This window comes from Orcinus orca, chromosome 6, assembly GCF_937001465.1.
Source record: "Orcinus orca chromosome 6, mOrcOrc1.1, whole genome shotgun sequence".
NCBI lineage: Eukaryota > Metazoa > Chordata > Mammalia > Artiodactyla > Delphinidae > Orcinus > Orcinus orca.
The window spans coordinates 65,421,377-65,435,369 of NC_064564.1; the positions used below are offsets into that span (position 1 = coordinate 65,421,377).

Sequence of the window (13,993 nt, forward strand, 5' to 3'; positions counted from 1 at the left end):
AAAGGGGAAGGGGAGTGGGGGAGGGTTGGATTGTGAGTTTGGGGTTAGCAGATGCAAACTATTATACATAGAATGGATAAACAAGGTCCTACTATATAGCACAGGGATAGTCAATATCCTGTAATAAGCTATAATGGAAAAGAATATGAAAAAGAATATATATAAATATGTATAACTGAATCACTTTACTGTACACAAGAAACTAACACAACATTGTAAATCGACTATACTTCAGTTAAAAAAAATGGAGGTTACAAACTTGTCCTTCAGAGAAACAAAAAAATTCTATATTGCTTTTTTTATTTACAGCTCTACTGAGATAAAATTCACATAAAGTTCACTCATTTAAAGTATACAATTCAATGTTTTTAGTATATTCAAAGCACTGTACAGACATCACCACAACCTAACTTTAGAACATCTTTATCTTCCATAAAAGAAATTCCCTACCCAAGCCACCTTTATCTACTCCTCAGCCCTAAGTTACCACTAGTCTACCTCTATAAATTTGTCTATTCTGCATATTTTATATAAATGGAATCATATAATATGTGGCTTTTTCTACCTTCTTTCACTTAGCATAATGTTTTCAAGGATCATCCACATTTATAGCAGTATCGGTACTTCATTTCTTTTTATTGCCCAATTAAATTCCCATTGTATGGATATACCACATTTTGCTTAACCATTCATGACTTCATGGACATTTGGTTTGTTTCCATCTTTTTGCTATTGTGAATAATGTTGCTATGAATAATCATATACAAGTTTTCTTTCCTGTGGAAGTATGTTTTCATTTCTCTTGCATATATACCTAGGGTGGCACTGCTGAATCATATGATAATTCTATGTTTATCTTTTAAAGGAGTAGCCAAACTGTCTTTCAAAGCAGCGCTATTTTATACTTCTAACAATGTATGAGTGTCCCAATAGGTCACATCCTTGCCAACACTTGGGTGGAGAGTTTAGCTGAGTTACTCTATGGTGCTGCTGACTCAGCATTCATTTTGTTTCGTCAAGAGTCCTGTAGTGACCTTAAACTGACATTAGCTCCCACACAAACGCATGCCCTAGAGAACAACTTGCAGAGTCACAAGCAAATGTAAGTTCCTTATACGACTTCCCCAACAGCCTCTGTGATCAACACTCATCCCTGCCTCCCAGTGCCTAGTCCTATGCACCTCTTCAATAAGATCCCTACGTGGCTTACCAAAACCCAACTCTTTTGAATTGACCAGTCTGGCCTTAGTCCAGGAACCTCAAGGCACTCTACACTTAAACCCTAATAAAGGCACATGCTCCAGGTCCTGACTCTCTCTATCTGCACTGTGCCTTGACCTCTCCATGTGACCCCTTAAGGCATGTGGGTACTTCCTCAAGAACCTGTGAGTAATGAACTTTTTTCTACTTCAATTCCTCTTGTAGTCTGTTGTTGAAATGTGGCTCACCATCTGGCACCCTATGTTCCACTTAATAAGAGGTAATTTGACAATTTCCTTTTCTTTAATCTTTTGGCCACATCGCGCAGCACGTGGGATCCTAGTTCCTCAACCAGGGATTGAACCCGTGCCCCCTGCATTGGCAACATGGAGTCTTAACCACTGGACTACCAGGGAAATCCCTAATTTGACAAATTTATAACAATGTGTTATCGTCCATCTTTTTAATGCTTGCCATCCTAGTGGGTAAAATGGTATCCCATTGTGGTTTTGATTTACATTTCTCTAATGAATAAAGATTTTGAGTATCTTTTCACATGCTTATTTATCAGTTGTATGTTTTGTTTAGAGAAAGGGCTATTCAAAACTTTGCCCCTATTTTAATTGTGTTAGTTGTCACTGTACTGAACTGTAAGAGTTCTTTATATATTCTGGATATAAGACATCTGTCAGATATATAATTTACAAACATTTTCTTCCATTCTATAGGTTGTCTTTTCACATTCTTGTCAGTATCCTTTGATGCACAAACATATACTTTGATGAATCCCAATTAACCTATTTTTCTTTTGTTGCTTAGGTTTTTGGTGCCATATTGAAATCACTGCCTAATTTAAGTACACAAACACATGATCCTGTTTTCTCCTAAGAATTTACAGTTTTAGCTCTTAGATTTAGGTCTATGATCCATTTTAGGTTACCTTTTTGTAAACAGTGTGAGTTGTCTAAATTCATTACTTTACATGTGGATATTCAGTTGTCCCGGCACCATTTGTTGAAAAGACTATTCTTTCCCCATGAATTGTCTTGGCACCCTTGTCTAAAGTCTATTACCATAGTATGAGAGATTATTTTTGGACTTTCAATTTTACTCCATTAATCTATTATCTAACCTTAAGTCAGCACCACACTGTCTTGATTACTGTGGTTGTGGATGAAGTTTTGAAATGAGTGTGAATCTTCTAACTCTTCTTTTTCAAGACTGTTTGGGCTATTCCAAGTCCCTTTGATTTTTTATGAATTTTATGACAAATTTTTCAATTTCTGCAATAAAGATAGCTAGAATTTCAGTGGAGATTGCATTGAATATACAGATTAATTATGGGAACATTGCCATCTTAACAATATTAAGTCTTCCTATATTATCTTTCCATTTATTTAGGTGTTTCTCTAATTTCTTTCAATAATATTTTATATTTCTCAGTACACAAACTGTGCACTTCTTTTGTCAGGTTTATACCTAAGTATTCTTTTATGCCATGGTAAATGGTATTTTCTTAATTTCACATTTCTTCTCTAATTGTTAGCATATAGAAATACAACTGATTTTGTATTTCTATCCTGTAACTGGGCTGAGCTCATTTATTAGTTCTAACAGTTTCTTAATTCCTTAGGATTTTTCATATACTAGATCATATCATCTGTGAACAGAGAGTTTTACCACTTCTTTTCCAATATAGATGCCCTGTATTTCTTTCTCTTGCCTATTTTCCCTGGCTAGAATCTATGGTACAGTGTTAAACAGAAGTGGTGAGAGCAGATATTTGTGTCTTGTTCCTGATCTTTGGAAGAAAGCATTCAGCCTTTCACTATCAAGCATAAGGTTAGCTTTGGGTTTTTCACAGATGCCCTTTATCAGACTAAGTTCCCTTCCATCCTTATTATGTTTATATTTTGATCACAATAGAATGTTGGATTTTGTCAAATGTTTATCTCCGTCTCTATTAAGATGATAATAAGATTTGATTCTTTATTCTACTAATATGGTACATTATATAGATGGATTGATTTTCATATGTTAAAGCAACCTTGTATTTCCTGGAGTAAAGTCCACCTGGTCAATATTTAATCCTTTTTATATATTGCTGAATTTTGTTTGCTAGTATTTTCTTGATGATTTTTACAACTATGTTTATAAGGGATATTTGTCTGTAGCTTTCTTTTCTTTTAGATGTCTGTCTGGATTTGGTATCAGGGTAATGGTGAACTCACAGAATGAATTAGGAAGTGTTCCCTCCTTTTCACTTTTTGTGAATAACTAGTATCAACTCTTCCTTAAAAGTTTAATAGAATTACCAGTAAAGCCACTTGGGCCTGGGCTTTCCTTTGTGGAAAAGTTTTTTTTTTTTTTTTTTTTGAGGTACGCAGGCCCCTCTCTGTTGTGGCCTCTCCCGTTGCGGAGCACAGGCTCCGGACGTGCAGGCTCAGCAGGCATGGCTCACGGGCCCGCGGCATGTGGGATCCTCCTGGACCAGGGCACGAACCCGTGTCCCCTGCATCGGCAGGCGGACTCTCAACCACTGCGCCACCAGGGAAGCCCGGGAAAGTTTTTTTAAATTACTAATTGAATTCCATTTCTTTACTTGTTAAGGTCTATTCAGACATTCTACTTCTTGCTTTGTCAGTTCTACAATTTGTGTCTTTCTAAACATTTGTCCATTTCATTTGGTTATGTAGTTTGTTGGCATACAGTTGTTCCTTATAATTCTTTTTATTTCTGTAAGGTCACAGTAATGTTACCTCTTTTATTCCTGATTTTAATAATTTAAGCTTCTCTCTTTTTATCTTGGTCAGTCTAGCTAAAGGTTTACTGATATTGTTGATCTTTTCAAAGAACCAGCTTTTGGTTTCTTGATTTTCTCTGTTGTCCTCCTATTCTCTATTTCATTTATTTCTACTCTGATCTTTATTATTTCCTTCAGCTTGATTTGAATTTAATATATTCTTCTTTTTCTACTTTGTTAAAGTGGAATGTTAATAGCTTTGAGAACTTCTTTCTTTTTTAATATAGGCACTTATAGCTATGAATTTCCTTTAAGCATTGTTTTAGCTGCATACCATAAGTTTTGATATGATCCGTTTTCATTTTCAGTCATATCAAAGTATTTTCCATTTTCCTTTGTGATTTCTTCTCTGACCCCTCAGTTATTTAGAAATGTGTTGTTAATTACCATGTATTTGTGAATTTTCCAGATCTCCTTCTGTTAATGATCCCTAATTTAATTCCACTGTGGTCAGAGAACATACTTTGTATGACTTCAATCTTTGTAAATTTATTGAGATTCATTTTGTGGACTAACATATGATCTATCCTGGAGAATATTCCATATGCACTTGAAAAGAATGTGTATTGTGCTGTGGTTGGGTGCAGTGTTCTATTTATGTATGTCTAGCTGGTTTACAGTGTTGGTCAAGTCTTCTATTTCCTTGCTGATCTTCTGTCTAGTTGTTCTGTCCATTACTGAAAGTGACGTATTGAAGTCTCCAACTATTATTGTTGAATTGTCTAGTTTTCCCTTTAATTCTTTCATTGCTGCTTCATTTATTTTGGAGCTCTGTAGTTGGATCCAACTTATAACAATTTTAAACAAATGTTATTATGTTTCCTAACAGATTAACTCCTTGATAATTATAAAATGTCCCTCCTCTGTCTCTAGCAACAATATATATCTTAAAGACAATTTTGTCTGATATTAATACAGCTACTCCAGCTCTCTTTCAGTTACTGAATGCCTGTTTTATCTTTTTCAACCCTTTGCTTTCAAGTTATTTGTGTTTTTGAATGCAAAGTGTGCCTCTTATAGACAGCATGTAATTTATGTTTTTTTCTAATTCAGTCCTCCAATCTCTGCCTTTTGACCTGAGTGTTTAATTCGTTTACATTTAAGGTAATTACTGTTAATAAAGTATTTATTATGTCTGTCATTTTGCTTCTATTAGGCTTTTTTTCGATTTTTTGTTCATATATTCCTCCATTATTGCTATAGATATTTTCTAGTGTATTACATACATTAAGTCTCTTGTTTTATCTTTTACTATATATTTTTGAGTTATTTTCATAGGAGTCTCCCAGAGGATTACAACAGACATTTTAACTTAAACAATCTAGTTCTTATTCATATCAACTTAATTTCAATAAAATACAGAAACTCTGTTCCATTCCCTTTATTCTATATTTGTCATAAAAGTTACATCTTTATACATTATAAGCCCTCCAACACAGTTTTATAATTGTTGCTCTTTTATGTTGATTTTGAAATAACCCATAAATATGTAATAGAGGAAATGAAGAATAGCCTCTGAATAAAAGACAGGTGGAATTTTTTTTTTAATTATATAAAATCTCCTTTTGGGTAGTTTCTGGTTAGACTATCCTTGGAACTTTTGATTATAGGTAGCAATGGATATGTGCCCCCTTAGTTTAAAAATACGAGAAAGTCATGAATTTGATACGGGACATATTTTTTAATTCTTAAGAAGAGGTCAGCAAACTATGGCTCACAGGCCCAATCTGGTCCACTACCAATTTTTATAAAGTTTTACTGGAACACAGTCATGGTCATTCATTTACTTACTGTCTATGGTTGCTTTCACACTATAATAATAGAGTTGAATAACTACAACAGAGACAGTATGGCCTGCAATGCCTAAAATATTTACTATCTGTCTTCTTACAGAAAAAGACTGCAGACCACTGCTCTACAAACATTTTAAAATAAAAAGATATACTACTTGCTGATTGCAGAAAGTACAGTAATTATAGAAAGTGATAAAGAAAATATTCTTAATCAGATACTGATATCTTGTGAAACATATGCATATTACCTGCTTCTTTAAATAACACAAATTGAAAAGTCTTAAAATCTGCATAACTCTTATATAACTTGAATAGATTTAATCCTAGGTCCCTTATGTTTTTTGTTGTTATTAGTCATTATTTTAAGTGACCTCTTTCTGTTTGTTTGTGGTGTATGGAAATAGTTAATTTTTTAACATACTGATCACATAAATCTAGCCTTCTGCTGAATGATTATTATTGACGCCTGTAGATTTGTTCATATTTTCTATGTTAACAATCATATCATCCCCAAATAATGACTTTTTGCTTCTTTGTTCTCAATTATGAAATATTTTATTTATTTTTCCTGTCTTACTATACTGGTTAGGAACTCCACCAAAATCCTATATACAAGCAGTGATCACGGCTATCTTTGTTTTCTATACATCTTGTTCCTGATTTTAAAGAGAATGCTTCTAACATTTTACCATTTAAGAATATTATTTGCCACATGTTTTTTGCACATATCCTTTGTCGTGGTAAGGATGCCTCTCTTAAGTCTTAGCTTATTACGGTCTCCTTTTCTTTTCTTTTTAAAAACATGAATGAGTCCATTTTCTTTTTTACTATGCAACACTGACTCTGTATGGAATGGATCTATTTCATAAGTAAGAACCAGAGATCAAACTTATTTCTTTGTTTCATCCTTTTGAATGGAAAAGTACCTCTGGATTTCTCTAAATTGGTACTACATATTACCAAAGATTATCCAATAAAGTAACTTATAATTTGAGGTTGTAAATAATCATTGGCAAAATCTTATCTTTCCTTCACTTCAACTTAAAAAAAAAGTTATTAAAAAGAAAAAATGTGAGATTACATATTATTGAACAAAACATCAAATTTCCTGGGAAACTATCAATATTCCAAACATTTAGGATTTTGCTAGTAAAGGCCATTCTTGCCCTGTTCAAAATTTAACTATAATCTTAAGTGGTAAAGTAGCATCTCACCAGGACAGCTTTATTCTCAGAGCATTCTAGTTAAAGAACATGTATGAACACTTTCTCTAGTGGGGAAAGAGAGTCTTAACTGGAGAAGATTAGATGCTAATTGGTTCTGGTCTCTGATATTAAAGACCTTGCAATTAAAAAATATGGTTGGTAATTTCTCCCACTTTGCCCTTTTACTATTAAGTTAATTAGTCACTTTACTGGAGAAAGTACCTGACTCTGTAGAGTACATTGTGCCTGGTTGATTCATCTATATGGAAGACGTGGTTGGGTGGATACCAGATCCTTTCTGTTTCATTCATTAAAGCAAACATACTATGATACACAGGTGTGACTCCTAGGAAAGAAGCAGAAAAAAAATTATTAGATAGTGAAGTACATTTACATAACATCTATAATCTGCAATGGGGCTGAAGTAACAACACTTAAAATCAGCACAAAATGCAGTAGCAGTCAAAATCTTCTCGTTCAACACGACTTACAACTGAATTCTTAATTAAATATATTTTTCCCCTATATTTTAAAATTTGATTGCTACGATTCTTTCAAGCACATTATAAAATATATTTTATCTAGTTTTTTAGTTGTCCTGTACAGTAAGGTTGATACAAAGTTACGTGTGTTTTAAATAATCATGAGGGTACCAAATAACTAAAATATTTAGGAGTCATCAGATGCTTTAAAGAGAACAGTGAAACAGTTTTATTTTTAAATGTCAAGTTTTACACAATATACCAGTCATTATATCCTCTGCACTATTTAAACTTACAATGAAATACTTTAAACACCAACTTAAAATGCAAGAATTGTTTTCAAAGATATTTTAGGAGGTACATTAACAAAAGGCTGAAGGACAGTGGACTTTTAAAAAAACATACAGAACACCTAAGTCACACAATTAAATAACGCATATTATTTCCAAGCACATACAGAACATTCACACGTACATTCACCCAAACAAATAAATACCAATCATATGGAAACTAAAAACAAGTCTCCAAAAATGCCAGAGAATGATCATACATACCATGTTTTCTAATCACACTTCAATTAAATCAGAAATGAATACTAAGGAAAAAAATTTTAATCCTATATATTTGTAAACATAAGCCTCACAGAAAGTATGTTTACTCTACTGATGTTTTCATTCTTTTCCACTGTAGGCAAAATGACATCAACCTGACACACTGACAATGAAGATTTAAATTTTTTATTTAAGTTATTAACGTAACTGTCTACTCATAAATATGTAACAATTTCAATTAGTTATATATAAAAACATTATTCAGTAACAACTTTGAAACTGTATCCTTGCATCATTTTTGAATTTACAAATACTTCTAAATATCTCACAGGTCATAGGAGAAATTATAACAGAAATTAAAAAGCACTTATAATGAATGATGACCAATACCACGTATTAAATGATGGAATATAACTAAAGTGATATTCAAGAGGGAAAACTGTAGCTTTAACCTGCTTATATTAGAAAATCACAGATAATGACCTAAATTATCTAACTCAATACATTAGAAAACAACAGACTAATCCCAAAGACAGATGAAAGAAGGACATGATAGAGTAGAAGTTAACAGAGAATAAAGATTCAATAAAGAGAATCAACAAAATAAAATCTGATTATTTGTAATTACTAACAAAATAAATAAGCCTTTGTCCAGCCTGATCAAGAAAAAGAAAAAAAGGAGGCATAGATAAACATTAAGAATCTTTTAAAGTATAATTACAAGTGTATGTTATAAAGACAAAAAGTGTTAGAATAAATTTTGGCAGTAAATTTGAAAATGCAGACAACTGGACAATTTTTGAAAATCTACATTACTTTAAAAAATGGATTCAAGAAGTTTAAAACTTCAAAAGAAAAATAACTATTAAAGAAACAATCTAAGCACTTAAAAAGTTGAGGAGAGGGCTTCCCTGGTGGCTCAGTGGTTGGGAGTCCACCTGCCGATGCAGGGGACACGGGTTCGTGCCCCAGTCCGGGAAGATCCCACATGCCGTGGAGCAGCTGGGCCCATGAGCCATGGCCGCTGAGCCCATGCGTCCGGAGCCTGTGCTCCATGACGGGAAAGGCCACAACAGTGAGAGGCCCACGTACCGCAAAAAAAAAAAAAAAAAAAAAAAAAAAAAAGCAGAAGACAGTGCTTATAGTCATGTTCAGTCACACTACCTTATTCCAAAATGGCAATTATATATTAATACTTATTTCATGTTTTTCTTACTAGTTCATGTTAATTGGACTGTCTTAGGAAGGAAGAAAAGGCAGTGATACTGTGTTTGAGATATACATTATATTGAATAGGTTGGACCTCAAAGAAACCTCAAAGTCATTTTTAACTCCCTTTCTTTCCCTACACACCAAGTCCAAATTATTCTTATTTTTATTTATTAATAAAATAATATTAATTAGTTCAAATGTTTCTTCTTTTTCAAGCCATTACCAGAATTGTGATTCAATTCTGTATCATTCTAGACCAAGAATAGTCATCATTACACTAATATTAACAGAGTCCCTATTCTATAATATGCATAAGATAGGTATGGAAAATACAAAAATGAAAATAGTGACTAACTCTAAGGATCTCACAATGTAGTAGATGACACAGAGAAGCCATTAGAGAATTACAATTCAAGGAATTAAGTGCAATGACAGTAAAGACAACAAGAAAACACAAAAGTACAGAGAGGTGACAAAGATTCTTCGCTTGACCAAATTTTAGTCAGGCTCCTCTGAACCCTCTCCTTAACAAGCCCCAACCATGTATTTCCTTGTAGGAATCCTGCTTAAGTCCTTTTAGCAAGAATTCGCCACCTTTGATATCTGATCAAATTCTTCACCCCTACCATCCCCCAGGTGGTATATGATCACCTTGGCCTGCTCAGCAAGAATCCTCTGTTAGGTTGGTTCAGCCAAAAATATTCCCAGACTTTGATGTCTCCTCTAGTAATGTTCCATTCACCAATGCCCCCACCCTACTTGCTCCTTGGCTATAAATTCCCACTTGTTCAGACTGTGTCTAGAATTAAGCCCACTCCTCTACTGGAGTAGCTTCCCCTACTACAATAGTTGTTTAAATAAAGTCCATCTTTACCACTTTAACTTTTGTTTGGCTCTGGTTTCCTTTAACAGAGGCAAAAAATTTATCAAGAGGTTCAAGAGGAGTAAAGATAAACAAGAGCTGAAGGAATTTGTCACCAGCAGATCTGCAATACAAGAAATATTAAAAGGAGTTCTTTAAACTGAAGGAAAATGATGACAGATGAAAGCATGGAACTGTAGGAAAAATGAAGAACTTGGGAAAGGGTAAAGATAAAAGAACAATGACTATTTAAAGCAATAATAATATAAGTGCCCTGTGTGTTTATGATGTATACAAAAGTAAAATATACTATATCAATAGCACCAAATGTGAAAAGAAGTAAACAGAGTTAAACTGTTATAAAGTTCTTGAACTGTTTGAAAAATAACATACTAGTTTAAGACTGTAATAAGCCAAAAATGTACATTATAATATCTAGGGTAGCCACCAACAGAAAAATACCAAAACTAGTACAAAAAATCCAATAGAAGAGATGAAGTAAAGAAAAGAAATATACTTGATCAACCTAAAAAACGTAGAAAATGAAGACAAACAGAAAACAAACAAGATAATAAATTTAAACACAAATACATCAGTAATTACTGATTATATTACATAAATGTAAATGAGCCAATTAAAATGCATACTCTATCAGTCTGGATTATAAAAAAAAAACTTTGTGTTATTTACAAGAGATACTTTAAATGAGAGACACAGATAGGCTGAAACTAAAAAGTAAGAAAATGATATACGACGCAAACACAAACCAAAACAAACGTGATGAGTCAACATTAGCATCAGATGAAATAAACTTTAGGAAGAAGCATTAGTTGTGATAAAAAGGAACACTTCACAGTGATAAGAGGGTCAGTTCAACAGGAAGACATAATAATATTAAATGTGTGTACAACTAATAACATGGCTACAAAATACATGAAGCAAAAAAACATAGAACCAGAAGGAGAAACACATTCAAAATCTCTCAGAAACTGAGAAAAGACAAAAAAATAAAAATAAAAGACATAAAGTTTAAAATCTAACCAATTCAAATTTAGAGAACACTACACCTAGCAAGTGCAGAATACACACCATTTTTAAATGCATGTGAAATATTAAACAAGACAGTTGATAACCTAAGTAACAATGAAAGTCTCAAAAAATTTCAAAGGATTGAAATTATACAGAGTATACACTATGACCATAGAAAATTAAACAAACAAAAAAATCAGTAACAGATGGATAATTTTAAAATCCCCAAAAGGAATCAGAATCCAGATCTCCTATATTACCTAAAATGTCCAGTTTTTAACAAAAAAGATTATGAGATATGCAAAGAAACAGGAAAGTTTAATCCTTGGGCAAGAAAAAAGGAAGGCAACAAACACTGCCTGTGAGAAGACCCAGACGTGAGATTTAACAAAATCTTCAAAGCAGTCATTATAAATATGTTCAAAGAACTAGAATAAACCATGATTACAGAAGTAAAGGAAGAGTGACATCAGTGAAAATGGAATATCCCTATACAGCAACAAGAAAAACTGAGTAAAAACTGTCAGAATCAACTTCATGAGAACTCTGGAAAACAGTCAAAGATATGCAACAACCAAGCAATTGTTGAGTCAGGAAAAAGACAATTTTAAAATGGTAGGAAAAATTGGCAGCATTTCTACTTTCCTCTCTGCTCATGAAGGGCTTAGAGATGGCAGCTGGTATTCCCAATGTGAAACTCTGGTTCATGGCTCTGGAGTGAAGAGAGCCAACCTTAATCTCAAGGAACTGATTTTTGTCTCTTTTGACCTGACTGGAAACTGACAGAAGAATTGTTGCAAGAACATACCTATGTTTCAACAAATTTGGAACTTTCTCAGAGCAGAAAAGCAGCTTCATAGAGGTAATTCCTCCAAAATGTTTTAAGGCAAATGACCAATGTGCTGCCACCTGGGGCAAAAGTTCTAAAGTTGAGGCCCAAAACAGACATGCTGAAAGCTAAAGAGAAAATGATGGGGAGAAAGTTTCTTTGGGGAATTAAAGCATTGAAAAGCACCTTTATATACTGGAGAAGAGGAAAGCCATATTCATGCCCAAGGAAGGACAGTTAAGAGAAGACCCTTAAAGCTTTCACCTCAGGCTGATCTTCAGTCTCAGCACAAGCAGAAAGAAAAGGCTAAGGCAAAGTTGTACACAGACTGAATAAACACTGAAGGAATGATCAAACAGAGAGCCAATCTGCAAAGACTGGGAGAGTTTTTGGTCCTCATTTCTTTTCTTTTGGTTCTTGGAATTCAAAGAAATCTCTGATAATAAAACCTGACCACAAGCTAAAGGAACAGAGACTTCAGAACTACACATGACAAAGAATACAGACTTTATAAATAGAGTTTCGAAAAGTCAGTAAACAAACAACTGCCACCTAAAGCAAGCAACAAAAAACACAGAAGAGAGAAGACTCAAATTTCCAGTTACTACATTATAGATTTGAAAGATCCAACTTGTTGAATATTCAATCGAAAATTATGAAGCAAGCAAAGAAAGAGGAAAGAATTCCCATACACAGAAGAAATTAAGAGAAACTACCTTGAGGAACAGAGACGTAGGTTTTACTAGAAAATGACTTTAATTTGCTGCCTTCAACATGCTCAAAAATGCTAAAGGAAACCATGGACAAAGAACTGAAGGAAACCAGGAGAAGGATGTAATCAACTAAGACATGAACAGTATAAAAAGAGAAAATCTGGAGCAAAGAACTACAATAACTGAAACTGAAAATTCACTAGAGGGGTTCAAAAGCATGTTTAAACAGAAGAATCAGCTAACTGATTCTGATTCAAGTCAATTGAAACTACCTACTCTGAAGAGCAGGGGGGAAAAAGAAAATAGAAAGGAAAAAAAATGGAGAAAACTAACACACCTGTAGGATACATTATGGGAGTTCCAGAGGGAGAGAAAGTAGAGGAAAGGACAGAAAGAATATCTGAAGAAATAATGGCTCCAAACTCCCCAAGTTTGATGAGAACCACAAATCCCACAAATCTAAGAAGCTCAGTGAGTTCCAAGATGATAAATGCAACGTGATGCACACTGAGACACATTAAAATCAAACCACCGAAAGCCAAAGATACAGAGAATCTGGAAAACAGCAAGAGACAAATGATTCATTACATACAAGGAATCCTCAATTAGGCAGTCTCAGTAAGACTCACAACCAATTTCTCATCAAAAACCACTGAGGTCATGAGGAAACTGGATGATATAATTAAAGGGCTCAAAGGGAAAAATGTCAAGCAAGACTTTTACATCTGGCAAAATAATCCTTTAAAGATGAAGTAGAAATGAAGACATTCTCAGATAAACAAAAGCTGAGGGAGTTCACTGCTAATAGACCTGCCCCACAAGAAATGCTAAAAAGTATTCTTCAGGTGGAAATGATAACATATCAGACAGTAACTCAAAGTCATGAGAAAAAATTTTAAAACTGTTATGAAGATATCTATATATAAATACAAAAGCCAATATTACTGTATTTTTAAGTGGTAATCCCTCTTTTAACCCTTAATGCTCTAATATAAAAATGCATAAACCAATAATTACAAATCTATCTTAACGGGCATGTAATATATAAGGATGTAATTTGTAAAACAACAACAAAAAGGAGGTGGGACAGAGGTGTATGTAAGCAGTTTTTGCATACTATTGAAGCTAAGGTGGTATTAATTAAAAATAGATTATCATACTTCAAGAGATTAATTAAAATCCTTAGGGTGACCCCTAAGAAAATAACTAAAAAATACACAGAAAGGAAAATGAGAAAGGAATCAAAATGTTATAATAAAAAAATTAAACACAAAGGAAAGAAATAATGGAGGAACCAAGGAGTAAAAAACATCT

General features: G+C 33.5%; 1 protein-coding gene across 7 annotated transcripts in view; it reads right to left on the reverse strand.

Annotated features, from left to right (window-relative positions):
* Nucleotides 1-13,993, reverse strand: part of LOC101275108 (tyrosine-protein kinase JAK2) — a 375,537-nt gene that overhangs the window by 64,894 nt on the left and 296,650 nt on the right. For 6 of the 7 annotated variants that reach the window (XM_049711311.1, XM_049711312.1, XM_049711310.1 and 3 more), the window contains one exon: nt 7,224-7,347. In XM_049711311.1, coding sequence (XP_049567268.1) covers nt 7,224-7,347 — 124 coding nt within the window. Of the gene's footprint in view, nt 1-7,223; nt 7,348-13,993 lie in introns of those variants that run through there. The other variant, XM_033404373.2, reaches the window with a different exon arrangement.